The following is a 20,761-nucleotide window of genomic DNA, read 5'->3' as shown; positions in this document are numbered from 1 at the left end:
CAACAATTTGTAGTTTTTATCCAGGATTTTTACCAACATTTCATCTTCTTCTCCCCAAAATTAAGTGCAATCACATGTGAAAACCCACAAAAAGCTAAGAGAAAATATAGCCAATGAAATAGCACTGTAACAGAGTTCTCTTAGACTACAATATGATTTGGAAAGAAATGAGAAAAAAAGAAAAGCAACTAACATCACAGTTGAAATCAAGAGTTTTGAGAAATACTAAAGAATATATCAGCTGTTTTTGTTCTTGTTTTTTGAAAAGTATACAGTTTCTAATCTGGATGTGTTCAGGTTCATTCCAGGAAGCTCTCATATAAGAGTTTATGGATTTCAGATTATTCTGAAAGCTCTAGGCTAATGATATAAGTAGGAACTCCCTATTTAGAACTTTTTCTGAAAGATTCAGTTTTCTGGAGTAACTGAAACCATTTTATCCTGTGTGTTTTTCCAAACCTACTGTACCAGCCCCAGGATAATCTTGGAGAAGACATCAAGCTTTTTAGCAAAAGAACCACCTGAGGTCAGATTGGCTTCAAACCTCCACCCTGGGGAGATTCTCAGGATTTGCATACTCTCCCTGAGAACAGAGCACAACAAGGGGGAATATCATAGTCACTCAGAGCCTTCTGGCCTGGAAACATCTCAGGTTCTCTGTTAGTCTGCACCAGCCAATATTTGTCCATGGTGGATATAGTAGGGCTTTAATATTTTGTGTCAAAATGTAGTTATATATATTTGCTTTGTAGTTCAACAAATAATGAATATTAACATAAGATTGCTCCAACTGCTAATTTTATATCTAAGGAGAGAAATATATCGAAAGATTTCTGATACCATAAAGATAGACAAAGGAGAAACACAATAAAACAAAGTAAAATTAAATTGCTAATAGACAAGATATCTACTAAACTCCAAGTAATTGTGTTCATAAACATCATGAATATTTTCTAATTTTTTCTAAAATATGTTTCCTGACCCTGAAACTTAAAAACTTGTCATCCATTTTTAGAATGACACATTAAAATTACTAGAAACATTTACCTGCATATATCTTTTCAGTTTTTGAATATGTTTTTGAAAAAGGAATTCTTTTTCGCCAGGCTGAACCATTATATGATGTTGACATATATTTATCTGAGAAGAAAAGAAGACAGGAATTAAATATTTTATAACTTTAAATCATATTCCAAGAGTATCTCAATGTTACAAATATCTCAGAGGTGAAACTATTCTCTAAGTAATGTATTTTAGCATTTCAAAGCTAAGGCATCAGGGACCCAAGTGAATTTATTAAGACCACTTATGTTATCAATGAACATGGTTATGTACCTCTTAATTGGCTGTCCAATTCTTCAAATAAGGCTCTCTCCCATGAGGCTAAGCTACAAGAGAGTATGATATCTGGATGTGATCAAAATATTTCATTGCCTTGCTTTACCATACAATTCTGCTAATTCTTGTAGAGGAAAGAAAGAAAAAGAAGAAAATACCTAGAAGGCACCACCAATTCCTTTTACCTTGCATGAACTGACTCCCATTATGTCAGGGATTACTCTACCATAGTGAACTTAGTGTCTCAGGAAACCAAAGCTTTATATACTGACTTGGTTCTTAAATATCTTTCCTCTGACAACTTTATATTTGAACTATTATCTAACAATGTTGTATTTGGGTTTTTAAGTATTACTATGTGGCCAGGATTCTCAAAGCATGGTTCATAATAATACTAAGAATTTATTTGTTTTTATTCCTGTGTTAACATTTGCACTAATGGCACAAAAGTAGTAGTGAGCATAATTGTGACCACCTTAATACAAATCTAGACAGCCATTCACTCACAGTAAATAATAATAATAGTAATAATTGAAAGACTATTTTACCCAAGAATATCTTTATTTTTATATATAAATCCATTTATCATTTAATTCTAAAACAAACAGAAGAAAGACAAATAAAGCTAACTTCTATTTAAATTATAAAAGAAATGACCTAAGAGAGACATTGAATTTTTACTTATGTTTCAGAAAGTGCATAACATTCAGAACTCTAGACTGTGAACACAGGAAAATACAAACATGAAATTAGAGGGAATTAAGTGGCCTTTTGTTAAGTTGAGAGAGCTGAAACCCAAATTCAAAAAGAGCAAAATTCATCTGAAACAGGAGGAAAAGATTTAGTTCCCTCCTCCCTTTGGCCTTGTACTTCCTGACATATACCATGACCTTGCCTATTACATGATGACATGATTTAGAAGCAATCTGCACATGGTGGGAGAGATGAGAGGTTGTCAAAAATATTGTAGTTAACCCCCAAACTAACCCTTTCAGAAAGTAATCATGAAGGCTTAAGGAAAAGCCAAGGCGAGCCTGAGAGTGATGATTGAACAACGTGGTTAGTGGAACAAGAAAATGTCAACCATTTGAATACAATCCCCAGAGAGAAATAAAGCTATTCAGAGGGAACAAAGTGCAGTGCTGTGAGACAAAACTCTAAGGAGGTTCAATGTCTAGACATCTGCACCCAATACATTTTCTTTTTTTTTTCTTAAGATTTTATTTATTTATTCATCACACACACACACACACACACACACACACACACACAAACACAGAGGCAGAGACACAGGCAGAGGGAGAAGCAGGCTCCATGCAGGGAGCCCGATGTGGGACTTGATCCCAGCACTCCAAGATCACACCCTGAGCCAAAGGCAAACGCCCTAACCACTGAGCCACTCAGGCATCCCCCAACACATTTGCTAACATGTCTTTAAGCCATGTGCTCTCCTGCTCATGGAATAAATCCTCTCACCAGTTTTCTAAGTCATCCTGGTGGTAGTGATGGCCTAGAAACAGAAGGCGGGGGACGGTAGTGATGAAGATTAGCTAGACCATTACATAATGCCATGGGGATGCAAATCATGGACATGTATAAATCACATAAGAAGAGTCTTACCTGGACAGAGGTTGAGTTTGGGTTCCTTGTTAACATCAACTTTATTGTAGGACCCATTTGTGGGCCTGCTGCGGGGAGGTGCACTCAGTGAGACAGTCCTGATAACATCTCTCTGAACGTGGATATATGATGCATTCTCAGCATTTCTGTTTTTATTATTGCGATGGTAACTCATTTTATTTTTGGGATTTGGGGACTGTACTGCTGTAAAGGAAAGGGGAGAAGGGAAAAAAGGATAATACAAACCGGTATCATACCCATAAATAACATACTGCTGCTTAAATGTTTGATAGCGCTATGGAAGACAATGTGTGCTAAAAGAACTAAATTTATAAGAGTTTGGGTTGACATCTAAAATAGCAGGTTGCACAACAGTAATTTGTTTTTCAGGTAGGAAATATTATTTTATATTTAATTTCTTTTCAAAGTATAGTTTAGAAATATCAAATATATAGATACTTCACCTCTCCGCATTCCTGAGCCAGGAAAATTCTTCGGTTCATCATAAATCCATTTCCTTTTTTTCACACCTTTAAAGTGAGGCTTCCTCACTGGCTGGACATCATTCACTTGAAGAAGATACAAATTTTTACAGTTTTTAAAGAGATGCTTTCATCTGAAAATTACTCTTGGTGATAATTACATATCTGGCATTCACATGTCAAGCAAGAGAAAAAAATAAATGCACTAGTCTAATACTTTACTTTCTAGAACAAAGGGTGACTTATTTCTTAAAGCATGCCCCCCCCCCAAAAAAAAACAGCTATCCTGGACATTCATTGATGAGAAAACTTTCAATACGTAGCATTCCTCAGAGAAAAATGCTCTTCCCCAAAGAAATATGTAAATTGCTTAAAAGAATATAAAATTCATTCCAAATATAATTATAGATCTCATTATGTTCTTTTTAAATAATTTTAGAATTGTTATTTTGAACATAAATCTCCTTCTTAAGAAGTTGGATTAATGTAAAAATACCTTTAGTGAAAATTGCCTCATTTTTTTAAGTTTTAAGAATTTGAGTGTGTAGTTAGTTTGGTGAAACAAGTCTAAGTAATTAGAATTTGTAAGTGCTAAGGCTTTTTACTTTCTACTGGCATATTTTTACATTGAAAAATTTATATACAAGCTCAGTTTTCTAGGAATTTCTAAGGCACATTTCTCCAGAGAATTCTAAAACAATTTAGTAGACAGGGGCATTCTTTGTTATTTCTCTGTGTGGAGATCCCGAACAGATCCTGGGAAGTTACTACTGCATGGAGAAAATGAACAAGTTCACTATGTAGATTACATTAGCTCTATATAGTGGACTAAATCTGGCTTTGCCCTAGGTCTGAAGTTCAACTTAAGCATTGTCTGAATTCTGATTCACCACGTCCTCTCCAAACATCATGCTTCACCCTTACTCTCAAGCTCCAGCTCCAATGATTTGGAAACCATATTTTTAACAAATGTCACTAAACTGAGCTTCTTAGGAATAAACCATCATAGCCCTCTTCAGTGCCTGGCTGGGATCTAAGAATATTACAAGGGCTCAGTAAAAGAAATAAGAGAAAGAAGGAAGAAGGAAGGAAGGAAGGAAGGAAGGAAGGAAGGAAGGAAGGAAGGAAACAGGAAGATTCATGAGTCTTAATTGTATCAAGAGAAATAGCTCAGTATCAAACTGAATGGCATGAAGAAGCCAAATCATGAAAAATAATCCAAAACATAATAAAAACCTGTCAATGTATCTCACTGTGGGTTAAATTAAAAATGCTATACTAATGAATCTTCCAAGAGAAGTTAGTATATCATTAATTTTAATACCTAAAGTAAACTAGTGGGAATGTATATAATTTACTAGGACCTACATCACAATTCGTTGTCAGAGTTAGTAGAAGAATATTGTTTTTTAATTCTTAATACTGAATAATTTTCAAACCATCCTTTTTTCTTTCTTTTTAAAAATTCTACTTCAAATAAGCAAAACAAATCCATGATAAGACAAATATATCTAAGGCCAAAAAGTGATAGAGCTAATGTCTCACTTGAAGAGGGGTCCTCTCTGCACTTCATACTGATATTCTCAGTAGCATTTAATACATGCGTTGTAGGTACTAGTCGGGTAGTTAGGGAACGCTTTGGATGAGGACTGTCCTTGTTATCTTTTAAAGCAAATTAAGAAAATAAAATGTCAGTATTAGTAGAAGAAGTTTTCAGTTGGTATATCACTTTTCAAACATTATATGATGGGTATACCTCTTTAAAAAATATAGATGTATATTAATTTTTATAATTCATCATTGAAATTGCCTAATCACTACATTGATTCCCCAAAATTTGTCACTAACAAAACATTAAAAATCCAAGATACAGACATTATCTTCAATATATAAATTATGTATTTGTGGTAATATTTTTAATACCATCATATAGAAGAATCAGAAGTTTATTAATTTTAAATCAGATGCACTTATTTCAATTAATATTTCAGAAATTGGGCAACCCGGGTGGCTCAGTGGTTTAGCACTGCCTTCAGTCCAAGGCCTGATCCTGGAGACCAGGGATCAAGTCCCACGTTAGGTTCCCTGCATGGAACCTGCTTCTCCCTCTGCCTGCGTCTCTGCCTCTCTCTCTCTCTCTCATGAATAAATAAATAAAATCTTTAAGAAAAGACTTCAGAAATAATTTAAATGTGACAACTTTCATGTGTTCTATGCTTTGGAGAAGGACTGTCTGCCCAGCAGAACTTTATACAATGATGGAAATGGCCTTAATATGTACTGTACAAAAAGATTGCCACTAGTCACATGTGGGTAGTGAGCACTTGAAAAACAGCTAATGTAACTGAAGTACTGAATTATTTTATTTTATTTCATTTTAGTTTAAACTTAAACAGTCACATGCGAATAAAGCAAGTGTTAGTATAGTTAGAATTTTTTTTGTTTTTTGTGTTTTTGATAGATTGGGCAAAATATTTCCATCTCTGAGAGAGAGGAACAGAGACTTCCATGTCATTCCCCATAAGAATAATTTGATCACAAGGACCTCAACCTATTTTTGAGAACATTTACTTAATGGTGGGGAAAATAGTAGATGAAATTTGTTAATATTTAGAGGGAGAACATATAAAGCCCTCTAGATATAGGACAGCTACACTTTTAGACTGTGCCTAAGAGAGCTGCCCAGCAGAAAGGTACAGCTGGAGAATTCTACACATGTTATAAGGAGATTATAAAACTATAAAGGATGGGATGCCTAGGTGGCTTAGTGGTTGAGTGCATGGCTCTAGAGTCCTGGGATCGAGTCCCACGTGGCGCTCCCTCAAGGAATCTGCTTCTCCCTCTGTCTATGTCTCCACCTCTCTCTGTGTGTCTTTCATGAATAAATGAACAAAATATTTTTAAAAAACTATAAAGGATAGATTTTCTTGTCATATCTCTTGATTATTCACAGACTAGTAACAATTATAACATGAGAATGTCATAGAGGTCAAAATGAGATTAATACTTTTCAGTGTTCACAAAGCCTTCTAAGAAAATCCAATCACACTGAGTATTTGAAGTTGGAAAAAGAAACTCAAGAGGATTTGGTTTTCTATTTAACAGAACCAAGTAACTGTAGAGCTAAAAAGACTCCTAGAAACTACATAGTCCCAACAGGCCAATATTTCAGATAAGGAAACTAAAGCTAAAAGAGATGGTCTCATGATCAAACAATGAAGGATAGACTAGGACTGAAACCTTAGAGTTCTTGACTCCTATTCATTATATTTAGTGTATGTTTTTATTTATTACCTTGCCTCTCCTATTGGTTACTACAAGTGTCAAGCTTTGTATTTAACATATCTATCCAGATTATGAATGGGTTAAAATTATAGGATGGCTCATTACCTTTAGTATTTGAACATTTTGACATGGTGATTTCCTTCTCTTCAGGTAAAGCTTCATTTTCATCTACTCCAAGAAATATGATCCTTTGTGGAACATAACAGTCACCTCCTACAACAATACCTTACTGTCAGTGGCCATGGTAGCAGAAAGCTGTACAAGACTATCTTCCAACACAAGATTATCCTTCTTTATAATATACCTTCTTCCAGTTTTGTTTAACTTCCCAGTTTTGTTTAACTTCCCAGAAGTGTTTAACACTTCTCAGTGATAACCACCCACATCTCTACACTTACCACATATATTTAGATTAATATATGTATATATGTGTATAGTATTTGCACTTACATACAGATAATTGCAAAAATTAACATAGTCAACATAATTAATTTTCCTTTAATTTACTTTAATTTACTTCTACTCTTTACCATCCTTCAGTGGTACTAAGAGTATCTTCAGATATATGAAAGCAAGTTTTATGCTCAAGTTCTTCTATTTTCCAAGATAAATATCCATAATTGCTTAAAATATTACTTATATACTTAATTTCCAGATTCTTCACCATACAAGTTACCCTTTCATAACATAAAATTTTAGTTTCAAGTAACCTGCTTTTAAAATGACACACATGGGTGGCTCAGCGGTTGGGCACCTGCCTTCGGCTCAGGTTGTGATCCCGGAATCCAGGATGGACTCCCGCATGGGGTTCCCTGTGAGGAGCCTGCTTCTCTCTCTGCCTGTGTCTCTGCCTCTTTCTCTCTCTCTCTCTGTCTCTTTCATGAATAAATACATAAATCTTTTAAAAAAATAAAATGACACACATATGTGGACTACCATTACAGAAATCAGTAGAACTACTATAATAATAGTTGATATTTATAGTTGATATATATGTCAGACACACACTCTACTGAGTACTTTAAATGACTTACCACATTTAATTACCTTCCTATACTACTCCTAATAATTCACCGTGAGTTTGCCTGAGCTATTTGGTACCTGACAGCCATTATTGAATCATTTTTAAACCTTGTAACCAACAAAGAAAATTTGCTTTTTCTTCACAATCTGTATCATGTCGAGTCTTTCCCAGTTGAAGAAAATCTACTATCAATATCTTGAACAAAATGCAAGACTTTGTGTGTATCACAGTTGGAGTTTACCTTGTTGAATTTCGCTCCTTGACCCAGCATATTAACTTCCAGTCATCTGTAAATTCTACATACATGTCTCCATTCATCCAGTCATTCAATTGTTTAAACATAAAATCATTTATTCTACAAATATTCACAAAGTGTGTATCATGTGTCAGACATTCCCCTATAGAGATTCATCTATGGCAATTAATTATATAAAGTTCCAGGCCTCAAGTTCCTTACCCAAAGACAACAATAAAAATGTCAAAAATATTTTGAAAAAACAAAATTAGTTATGAGAGAGGAAATTCAGGATCATTTATTAAATGGTGATATATTCAGAATCAACCAGTACTAACTTAACTCACCTCCATTTTCAAAAGCAGCAATGTCAGTCCTTGGTTTCCTATCCAATGATGCTTTTATCTCACCTTGCCTTTCAAATAGGCTAAATTTTGTTGGAACTGTAAGACCATCCCCTAAAAAATTAAGAAAAAAGTTAGAAAAGAAAAAGAAAAAAACACCCCAGGAGCCATTAGGTGCTTACATTAGCCTACAGTAGAATTCATGATGATAGTAAAAAGTCTAAAAGCTAATGCAAGTATTGTTTGCAAAGTGATATGACTAATAAATTTATAAATATATGAATTTTAAGAAAATTTTATAATTATGAGAAAATAACAAGCAAATTTAGTTTCCTATGTGGATTATATGTGAAATGGTAATTTAAAAATTTAAACAATCTAATATTATCTGTGTATATTTATTTGATATATTCTTAATATAATGAATTTTGTAATATTTCTTTTGATTATATCTACTTATGAACAAATTGAGTAAAAAGTATTAAAGTCCACTACTGACAAATGGTAATTATATTGTGATAATTAAATAATTCTTAGCAATTTTATATACCTCTAGATAATTTTCTTCTAAAATAAACTATTAAAAGCAGAATAAGAGAGACATGATAATTGAATGCATCATATGATTCTGGATTGGATTCAAAACCAGGAAAACATTCATTTGGCTGTAAAGGACATTGATGGTACAGCTGGTGAAGTTTGTCTTTTTAAAAAATCTATAAATAATATGGTATCAGTAGTGATTTCCTGATTTTGATATTTATACTAAAGTTACATAAGAGTTATATAGGGGCATCGTATCTGCAACTTATGCAAATGGATTAGAAAAGAAAGAAAAATAAGATCAAATGTGTAAAATGCTGACATTTGGGGAAATTTGGTGAAGGCTATTCATGAATTAACTGAAAATATTTAAAAATAAAAGGCTTTAAAAACTAATATGTTGAGACGCCCAGGTGGCTCAGTGGTTGAGTGTCTGCCTTTGGCTCAGGGTGTGATCCTGGGGTCCTGGAATCGAGGCCCACATTGGGCTTCCAGCATGAAGCCTGCTACTCCTCCCTCTGCCTAAGTCTGTGCCTCTCTCTCTCCTCTCTGTCTCTTGTGAATGAATAAATAAAATCTTTAAAACAGCAAAAACAAAAACAAACCATAATATAAAGTGAAAGGACATATAATTATCTTTATAATCTACCATTTTTATATTCATTGCTAACTTCTTTTATTTGTTTTCTTTTTTCGCTAAGTAATATTCTTTTTTATTTGTTTTCTCTTTTCCCTAAGTAATATAGGCAATATGCCTTTCTTTAGGTTGGGTGCCCACCTATCCGCTAAGGCTTTCCAATCGTTCTAACATCTAATGGTATGTTGCTGCCACCTACTGCCATATGTTTAAATAGTTTGCCACATGTGTACTTGAACAGCAGGCATCATACTCTTGATCCTCTATCTTTCCTTTATCTTGATCTTGGGAGATTTCCCAACTATCACTTTTTATTTTTAGGGAGAGAAAAGGATTCAAATCTAGTCTTTCAGCTCATCCTAATGGCAAGATAACTATATAATCTCAGGATTTATAAACTATAAATCTCATGGGTTTTCTCGGAGTTTCTGGTGCTATAGCCAGAAAAAAATGTTATCTTGCCTTCAAGGGCAAAATATTTACCGACATTAAAATAAGATTCACCAAAACATAAGATCCTTGAAAGGCCCAGCCTTGGAATAATCCACCTGCATTGCTTCTGGAATTGCCTGGTACACAAAAGGCACTCATTCAATGAACAAATGTATCCTTGTTCTGCCACTAATGTCATTCTGTGATCTCTCTTTTGTCCTTCTATGGCTAGGTTGTCCTTTCCATTCATAGAGAAAAATATGCACCTGTTTTACAGGGAGATTTATTTGCAAAGAAAAATAAATGGTAAAAGCAAGTTATTTACAGAATTACTGCACTGGGGGTGTAGTGCCATCATGCGCTTATGAAGTCTATTCCTTCTGTAGCTCCTTTGGGAGGGCATAATTACATTAATAACAGCTTTTCATATTAAATATAGGTCATCTGATAAAAGCACTTCCTTCTCACTCTCAATTCTGATGTATTATTTATCATTTAACTCTAATGTACATCTTACTAAATAATTCACAGCCTATCACACTAAGTATCTCTTATACATCACCTTAAAATGCTGCCCTTTCATTCCTTACCTTCTTGTAATTCACTGCCATTTTCCAAAGGCTTTTCTAACTCTTTGTCTGCTGTTGAGGCTATGCTTTTTGATGATGAAATATCTGGAGGTGTATGAAATCTGTAGTATTCACCTAATCTCCCATGAGAAAAGTAAAAGTTAGTAAATGTGTAACATCAAATATTAGAAAATCCACAAATGTCTAATTTCTTACCAGATTTATAACACATCTCCTTTATTGCTCTTTTTTCTTCAATCTCTTCAGGAGTCTTTGTCCATAAACTAGAAGCATCTATAGGATATATATTTTTAATTACATTGTCCAAAGCCAGATAATATGAAAACACATAAATCAGAATGAAAAATCCCAGACATTGTTCTCATGGATTTCATTTTTAATTTTTAAAATCAATCTTGCATACTGGTGTCTTTAATCGCTATATTTCACATACTAGAACGATCAGTTTAAGCAACTGTGTATATTTAAATGAGATCTATCTCTCAGCCATCATACAACAAACCCTCCAGTCTAAATGATTATAAGCATGTAGAGACGTAGAACAAATTAGAACATAATGAATTTAATATCCTTAATTAATTCGAAGCTATTTTCTTACCAAAATCAGCCTAATATATTACGTTATAAACCTCTAACAGTTAAAATTATATATAAAAAACATAGTAGGGTTTTTGAATGTGCATTGTAGATCTGAGAAAAGCCTTACTAACCATTTTGTTCATCTCCTTCCTCCTCTTCTTCCTCAAAGTTAGTTTTTAAAACTAAAGGATGGTGAATGGGTCGTGATATATTCTCCTGAGGTTTCAGGGGTTCCTGACTCTGGGTCGGGGGTGGTATTCCTTCCTGAGTTTCTTTCTGTGGTGTGATATCTACAGAGAAAATGCAAAATTTCAGTCTTCATAAGATACATATTATGTGCATGTTCAATGATCAACACTGTCCTAATTTACTGCACAATTTATTAAAAGGTATCTCATTGGGGGCACCTGGTGGCTCAGTTGGTTAAACATCTGACTTTGGCTCAGGTCATGATCTCAGAGTCCTGGGATGGAACCCCATGTTGGGCTCCTGCTCAACAAGGAGTTTGCTTCTCTCTCTCCCTCTACCCCTCCACCCACTTGCGCTCTCTCTTTCTCTCTCTCTCAAATAAATAAATATATATAAATAAATATATATATATATATATATATATATATTTTTTAAGGTAGTATTGAAAACATCTTTTGGGTCTCCACTTTCTGAATTTCTGATTTAGCAGGTCTAGATTAAAGCCTAGAAATCTAATTCCATTTTTTAAGGTAATTATGAAATCAGCCACATTTGGAAACTGGTGTCCCCAAATGATCATCTAACTAGGGTCCTGGGTTATGAGAAATCTTTAGGTAGGTATGCCATCCCAACAATTTGAAAGCAACAAATCCTATTCCAGATCCCCAATGTCCACATTTATTTTTTTCCCCTAAAATTGGTTAGCCTAAGAACAGGCTTGAGTTCACAATAGCCTTCCCACCACTTTATAAGATAAAGGCATATCCTTCACTTATGCCAGAATTTACTATAATTCCCAAAAGAGAAATCCTCCTTTATTGATTAACCAAACTACCCCAAAACCCATAGGGTTTTCTACATTAATTTAATTTATACAATTTGCTATCAGGAGAAAATCATGATATGGTAGGCAGAATAATGGCCCCCTGAGGATGTCCATGTTCTAATCCCCAGAACCCGTGTATGTATTAGGTTATAGGGGAAAGGGGAATTAAGGCTGCACGTGGAATTAAGGCAATCACCTGACCTTAAAATTGGCAGATTGTTTGTTCTGAGTTATCCAGGTGGACCCAAGATAATCCAAAGGGTCTTTGTAAATGGTAGAGATGCAGAGGAAGAAAGCCAGGAAAGAGATGTGACAACAGAAGCTAGGTCAAGTTATGTAATGAGAGGAGGTCTTAACTTTCATTGCTGATTGTGAAGATGAAGGAGGACATGAACCATGGGATATAGAAAGCTTCTAGAAACTGGAAAAGGCAAGGGAACAGAATCTCTCCCTGAGTTTTCAAAAGAAATGCTGCCCTAGAGAAACCTTAATTTTAATCCAGAGAGGTCTACATGGAATTTTTAAACTACAGAACCACAAAATAACAAATGATTTGTTGAAGCCACTTGGTTGCTGGTAATTTGTTCCAGCAGTAACAGAGAACAAATACACAAGGTGTTAGAAAAAGTGTTATTGGGGGTCCATGTTGGAATTTTCTAAATTCAAATGCATAGCAGAGTGTGGTAGTAGTTAGGAATTTTTGTTGAAAAAATTTACTTCTTCCATATCTGGACTATTGTTTAAAAATGTATAACCTCTTGACCTCGATTGAAGAAGAGCATCAGTAGAAACTCTAAAGGAAAACCATGGCTTTAAATAAAGCTTTTTAGCTATTTTCCACATATATTCCCAAGACTTGTCATTAGTTGCAAAGAAAAGCTTCACTGAACATTCAAAACAGTAAATTTTAGAGTCACATTTTTAGAAGTTTCCTTGAGATATAATTCACATACCATACAATTTACTCATATAAATATGTAATTCAGTAGTTTTTAGTATATTCAGAGTTGTGTATCATTGCCATAATCAATTTTAGGACATTTGATCACTCCAAAGAAGAAATCCATTCCCATGAGCAGTTACTCCTCGTGTCTTCCAAACACCCCTAGTCCTATACAAACACTGATACATTTTGTTTCTATGTTTTGCCTATTCTAGATATTTCATATAAGTGGAATCATATGATATGTGGTGTTTTGTACATGATGTTTTCCACTTATCATAGGTTTTTCAAGGGTTAGCCATGCCTGTAACGATACTATATTCCTTTTTTTAATCCAAATAATAATCCATTATACAGATATACCAAAATTTACCCATTCATCAGAGGATGGACACTTGGGTTATTTCCACTTTTTTTGGCTGTTATAATGTAGGTATAAACATTGCATACAAGTTATCATGTGGGCATGTGTTTTCACATTTCTTGGGTGTATACCTAGAAGTGAAAAAGCTGGGAAACATGCTGACTATGTTTAATGTTTTGAGGAACTTCCAGGATGTTTTCCAAAGCAATTGTACCATTTTTCATGCCTGCCTGCAAATTATGAAGATTTCAAATTATCCACGTCCTTGTTAATACTTATTATTATCTTTTTGATTAAATCATCCTGGTGAATGTGAAATGGTTGTTCATTGTGGTTTTGATTTACTTTAATGGTTAATGATGCATGATGAGCATCTTTTCATGAGTTTATTTTATTTTTATTTTTAATATTTTATTTATTTATTCATGAGAGACACAGACAGAGAGGCAGAGACACAGGCAGAGGGAGAAGCAGGCCCCATGCAGGAAGCCTGATGCGGGACTCGATCCCAGGTCTCCAGGATCATGACTCAAGCCCAAAGCAGATGCTCAACCACTGAGCCATCCAGGCATCCCTCTTTTCATGAGTTTATTGGCCACTTGTAAATCTGAAAAATGTCTTCAGATTCTTTGCCCATTTTTTTTTTCCATAGGATTGTCTTTTATATAATTGAGTTAAAAGAACTCTTTATATATTCTGGATACAAGCCCTATTTTCTCCCATTTTATGGGTTGTCTTATCACTTTCTTCATGGTGTTCTCTGAAACACAGAAGTTTCTAAGTTTGATAAAAATCTAATCCATTTCTAGTGGTTGTTTGTTCTTCTGGTACCTCTAAGAAGGCTTTGCCTTTAACCTAAGATTTCTTATAAGAGTTTTATAACTAACTCCTTAGATTTTCACCTATTTTGAGTTAATTTGTTTGTGTAAAGCATAAGGAAGAAGTACAAAATAACTTTATATAGCTATCCAGTGGCCCCACCATCATTTGTTGAAAATACTATCCTTTTCCCCATTGAATGATCTATGAATCCTTGTCAAAAGTCAGTGGACCCTAAGTTAATTGATGTAAAGGTTTGATTCTGGGCTCTCAATTCTATCCCATTGATCTACATATCTAATTTTATGCCAGTATCAGGTGATCTTGATTACTGTAGCTTTATAATAAATTCTAGAATTTGAAATTAGTGTTGAGTTTTATAGCTTTGTTCTTCATTTTCAAGATTATTTTTACTATTTTGGGTCCTTTGAATTTCTATATGTATTTTAGAACCAGATTGTCAATTTCTTCAAGTAAGTCAGTTGGAATTTTGAAAAGGATGATATTGAATCTATAGATCACAGTTTGGGGAGTATTACTATGATCACTATATCAATAAACTTAATCTATGAACATGAACTATTCTTTCTATTTTTAAGTTTCTTTGATTTCTTTCAATATTCTGTAGTTTGAGTATAATTTTTACACTTTTTGTGCTAAATTAATCCTTAAATATTTTATTATTTTTGATGCTATTTTAAGTGTTATTGTTTTTCCCTTTCATCTTTAGTTTGTTTCTTGCTAGTATATAGAAAGATAACCAATTACCATATATTAACTTTTACCCTGCAACTTTGCTGAATTATTAATTCCAATAGTTTTTTAATGATTTCTAGAATTTTTTAAATAAAAGATTATGCCATTTGTATAGAGATAATTTCATTTCTCCCCGCCCCCCAATCTAATTGCCTTTTATTTGGTTTTATTGCCCAATTTCTCTGACTTGAATATAAGAGGAAAGAATGAACATCTTTAGCTTGAATGTAAATACCAAGAATGAACATGATTGTTTCTGATCTTAAGGAAAACCTTTTGGTCTTTCACCATAAGTATGATGTTACCTGTGGATTTTTCATGTATCCTCAGTAGGTTGAGGAAGTTTCCTTCTACTAGTTTGTTTTATTTATTTATTTTTATTTATTTTTATTTATTTATTTTTTAATCACAAAAAAAGTGTTGAGTTTTGTTAAATACTTTTTCTTCACTTATTAGATGATGTTTTTTTCCTCTCTATTCTATTGATTTGGTGTATCACATTAATTGATTTTTAAAAATTAAATGGCTCAGTGGGGTTAAGTGTCTGCCTTTGACTCAGGTCATGATCCTGGGATCCTGGGATCAAATCCCTCATGAGGCTCCCCACAGGGAACCTGCTTCTCCATCTGCTTAGGTCTCTGCCTCTCTCTGTGTTCTCATGAATAAATACATTAAATCATTTTTTAAAAAATTAAACCAACCTTGAATTTCTGGGATAAATCCCACTGGGTTATCGACTATAATGTTGGATTTCATTTTCTATAATTTTATTAAGTATTTTCATGTCATGTTCACTAGGAGTAACAGTCAGTAGTTTTCTTGTGATGTTTTAGTCTGGTTTTAGAATCAAGGTAAATACTTGCCTCGTAAAATAAGTTGGAAAATAGTTCCCCATTTTCTATATTTTTGGAAGAGTTTGTGAAGAACTGGTATTAACTCTTCTTTAAATGTTTGGTATAATTCAATATAAAGCCATATGAACCTGAGTTTTTATTTGTAGGAAGATTTTTAAGTGCTTATTCTATCTCCTTGTTATAGGTCTATTCATATTTCCTATTTTTATTTTCTGGAGTCCATTTTGGTGGTTTATATCTTTCTAGAAAGTTGTCCATTTCATCTACGTTATTTAATTTATTTGAATATATTTGTTCATAGTATTCCCTTAGTCTTTTTCCTATCTGAAAGGTTGGCAGTATATCTCCCCTCTTTCATTCTTGACTTTAGTAATTTCAGTCTTATCTCTTTTCCTTGATTAGTCTAACTAAAGATTTGCAATTTCCTGGGTTTTATCACTGCTTCCACTGACTTCCTTGATCAGGTTTCTACTCTCTGTTTCATTATTTCTGCCTTAATCTTTACTATTTTTTCCTTCTGTTTGTTTTAGGTACTTAATTCTTTTTCCAGTGTCTTTTTTTAAAGATTTTATTTATTTATTCATGAGAGAGAGAGAGAGAGAGGTAGAGACACAGGCAGAGGGAGAAGCAGGCTCCATGCAGGAAGCCTGACGTGGGACTTGATCCCAGGTCTCCAGGATCAGGCCCTGGGCTGAAGGTGGTGCTAAACGCTGAGCCACCCAGGCTGCCCTCCAGTGTCTTAAAGTATAAAATTAGGTTATTAATTTAAGACCATATTTTTAAATATAGGCATTACAACTATATAATTTCTTTTAAGTACTGCTTTACTTGCATCCCATGAGTTTTAGTATGCTGTTTCTTCATTTTCATTCATCTCAAAGCATTGGGTAATTTTCCTTGTAATGCTCTTATAATTACTCTTGCAATCTCGGTTGTTTATAGGTGTGTTATTTAATTTCTACATATTTGTGAATTTACCATTATTTTTTCTCTTATTGATTTCTAATTCTATTATGTTTGGAGAACATACGTTGTATGTTTCCTCTAATTCCAGATTTATTAAAGTTTGCCTTACAGCCTAATATATATAGTTTATCCTGGAGACTATGCCATTTGCACTTAAGAAATATGTGTATTAAAAAAAAGAAATATGTGTATTTTACTATTGTTGCAAGCAATATTCTATAGATATCTGTTTGGTCATGTTTTTTTTTTTAATTTTTATTTATTTATGATAGTCACAGAGAGAGAGAGAGAGAGAGAGGCAGAGACATAGGCAGAGGGAGAAGCAGGCTCCATGCACCAGGAGCCTGATGTGGGATTCAATCCCGGGTCTCCAGGATCGCGCCCCGGGCCAAAGGCAGGCGCCAAACCGCTGCGCCACCCAGGGATCCTGGTCATGTTTTTTTATAGTTGTTCAAGTCTTCTATTTCCTTGTTGTTTATAATTGTTTATATAGTATATCCTTTTTCATGCTTTTACTTTCAATTTATTTTTGTATTTGAATCTAAAGTGTGTCTCCTGTAGATAACATATAGTTGAATCTCTATTTTTAATCTGGCAGTGTCTGCCTTTTTACTCTATTGTAACCTAATCATATTCAATGTTATTATTGGTATAGTTGGATTTTTATCTGTAGCGCTGAACTGCTGAGCCACCAGGGCTGTCCTCTTACCCAGTATTTTAAAACTGGAGAGTTTGGATAATGTATTGTAGCAACTCTGGATATTGATTTCTTACCCTCAGTTTATTATTGTTGATATTTAATATTTTAATAACTTGGTTGAACTATTTTAACAAAACCTGTTTTCTACCCCAGTGTACAGCCCTTGGTATCATTCCTCAGAGGATGCAGCTTTGATATATCCACAATCATCCTGGGATGACAATGGTTTTATCAGAACTCTGTGTCTTTCCCTGGTTTCTTTGTTAAGCTGTCTACTCTGTTGGATGCTTAACTGACTGAGCCACCCAGGTGCCCCAATAGATTTTCTCAAATAAATACTTGCTGTATGCCCTTAGGACAATTTCCCGACACTTTTTGTTTAATATATAATTTTCAGCAACTATTGCCTCACTGGCAAGTAGATCCATGGAACTCCTTATAATACATTTTCGGAAGTTACCCTGCAATCAATTTTTTTAAATTCAAGTATAATTATTTACAGGATTCCCAAATCCTCATGATATCTTAGATAAAACCCATGGATAAAAATATGTTGAAATTATTTTCTTCCAAATGACTGTTACTCCACCAGGCAGTTAAAACTTATTTTATCAAATAATATTATGAAATGTTTATTAAAATCAGTCCTCACTTTATTTCAGCTTATAAAACATTAGCTATTTCCTAATTATCTTAGCCAAATTAGAATAATATGCTAGTTCTCGGTATTAGCTTTTAGCTATATGCCTTTCTATTTCATAAAAATGAGAATAATTTTGATCATTAGCTCATTAATAGATACTTTTCCAATAAAAGTCTACTTTATGTTCAGTAATTATCAAAGTGTGCAATGTAATTATGTTGTTTTAATAAATTATGTATTAATAATAATTCTAATAATAACAACCCTAAAGAAATGTTATAAAAACTTGTTAATGACTATGAGATTCCATAGTGTGGAGACTTACTGTCATAGAAAAAAAACCAAAAATTTAGATTTTGACTTACACATACATTTTATTATACTTAAATTGGACAGGTGATCAATAAACTCAAGCATAAAAATATTAGGTTAGGATAAAAATGTGAAGGAAAAGGGTTGCCTGGGTGGCTCACTTGGTTAAGCATCCGACTTTGGCTCAGGTCATAATCTCTGGGTCCTGGGATCAGGCCCCATGCCAGGCTTCCCAATCAGTGGGGAGTCTGCTTTTCCTTCTCCCTGTGCCGCCCCCCCTCCCACCACCACTAATGTGACTCTCTCTGTCTCTCTCTCTCTCTTAAATGAGTGGATAAAAATCTTTTTAAAAATGTGAAGGAAGAAAATGAAAGTAGTAATTTTAGGAAAAGGGAAGATTTCTTTTAATTTTTAAAGAAATGTTTAAAGTATTTATTATATTTTGAGAACTGTCAAATATAACATATGCAGAAAAGTGCACAAATCATGAAATATGTATGTAATAAACACAAAGCCAACACTTGAGTCGAGAAATAACAGTCCCTCTCTGTCCTCTGTACTTTATATCACTTTCCTTCTCTATTACCACAAAAAATAATCACCTTGTAGTTTTCCTTATAGTTTCATTTCTATGTATGCATCTCTAAAAATAAAGCTTAACTTTGCTTATTTTTGAACATTTATAAATAGAATCAAGAGTATGTATCCTTTTTTCTGTCTTTCATCACTCAACTTGTAACCGTGAGATGCATCCTTGCTTGCATATTTCTTTTATTCATTCATTCTCATTACTGTATAATATCCATTGAATGGATGTCCCACAATTTATTTATATATCACACTATTATTGAACATTTAGGTAATTTCTAGCCTTTGGACATTACCAAACAATGAACATCCTTTTACATGTATCCAGTTGCACATGAGAATGAATTTTTCTAGGATATATGCTTCAAAAATGGAGTTGTTTGGTTTAAATTATGTATAACTCTTTCTTGATGAGATCATGCTAGACTATTTTCCAAGGTGCTTCTGTCAGTTTAAACTAACTACAGTGCCCAAGAATTCCCAATGCCCTTTGTTTTACTAACAGTGGGTAGATATTAAAATTGTTGCCAAAATGATGGGTATGTCTTTATATCTCAAAGTGATTTCCTTTTGCATTTCCTTGATTACTAATAAATTGAACACATTTTCATTTGTTGGTTGACATCTGGATTTCCTATTTTTCAAAATCTTGTTTATGCTTTTGGCTCATTGTTTTAGCAGAGTGGTTCTCAACCAGAAATGATTTTACTCCTTCCCTTATGGAACATTTGGCAATGGCTAGATGTATCTTTGTTGTCACAACTAGGAAGATGCTATTGGCATCTCAAGGGTAAGAGCCAAGAATGCTGCTAAATATCCTATAATGCATAAGATAGTCCCCACCCCCACTCTCAACAACACCTCACCACCACCACCACAACAGAGAACTATGCAGCCCTAAATGTCAATAATACCTTTACAGAGAAATCTGTTTGATCAGGATCTCTGTCTTTTGATTTTTCTTCAAATATTGAGATCATATAACAACATATATTGCAAATATTTTCTCCCATTCTATGGCTTATCTTTTCATTCTTCAATGGTGTTTTTGGCAGGTACAAAATTTTATTTTAATGTATCCAAATTTATTCATCATTTCTTTAATAGTTAATACTTTTTTGTGTGCTTATTACCTTCTGAAATCTTTAAAATTTGACCTTTTATGTTTTGGTTTTTCTAAGATTTTATTTATTTATTCATGAGAGACAGAGAGAGAGAGAGAGAGAGAGAGAGGCAGAGACATAGGCAGAGGGAGAAGCAGGCTCCATGCAGGGGGCCCGACATGGGACTCGATTCCAGAACTCCAGGATCTCACCCTGGGCGGAAGGCAGGTGCTCATCCGCTGAGCCACCCACATGTCCCACGGTTTGGTTTATAATTTACCTAGAATTTATTTTTATGTCTGGTGTCAGAGGAGTTCACTTTTCTCTCATTAACTGAAAAGATCGTCCTTTATCCATTGATTGGCCATGCTACTTGTTACAAATCAAGTGTCCATCTCTGCAGGGATATCCAGCTTTCATTCTACTCCATTTGTCAATTTGGTTAGCCCTTGATGAAAATGACTCTGTTCTAATCTCTATCACTCCATAGGCCTTGATATCTGGGTGAATAAGTGCTATCATTTTCTCGTTCTTCAAGCAGTCCTGACTGTTCTTGGCTCTTTGCATTTCTACATAAATTTTAGGACCT

At 33.9% G+C, this 20,761-nt stretch overlaps 1 protein-coding gene across 1 annotated transcript in view; it reads right to left on the bottom strand.

Annotated features, from left to right (window-relative positions):
• Positions 1–20,761, bottom strand: part of C23H12orf50 (chromosome 23 C12orf50 homolog) — a 39,527-nt gene that overhangs the window by 2,271 nt on the left and 16,495 nt on the right. The window contains exons 5-13 of the mRNA XM_041739201.1: positions 11,241–11,399; positions 10,726–10,803; positions 10,531–10,644; positions 8,332–8,442; positions 6,831–6,938; positions 4,986–5,102; positions 3,423–3,527; positions 2,959–3,162; positions 1,048–1,140 (exon numbers count right to left, since the gene is read on the bottom strand). Of these exons, the coding sequence (XP_041595135.1) occupies positions 1,048–1,140; positions 2,959–3,162; positions 3,423–3,527; positions 4,986–5,102; positions 6,831–6,938; positions 8,332–8,442; positions 10,531–10,644; positions 10,726–10,803; positions 11,241–11,399 (1,089 nt within the window). The remainder of the gene's footprint in view (positions 1–1,047; positions 1,141–2,958; positions 3,163–3,422; positions 3,528–4,985; positions 5,103–6,830; positions 6,939–8,331; positions 8,443–10,530; positions 10,645–10,725; positions 10,804–11,240; positions 11,400–20,761) is intronic.

Source organism: Vulpes lagopus, chromosome 23 (genome assembly GCF_018345385.1).
Source record: "Vulpes lagopus strain Blue_001 chromosome 23, ASM1834538v1, whole genome shotgun sequence".
NCBI classification, from domain to species: Eukaryota; Metazoa; Chordata; class Mammalia; order Carnivora; family Canidae; genus Vulpes; species Vulpes lagopus.
This window is presented reverse-complemented; position numbering and strand designations above follow the sequence as displayed.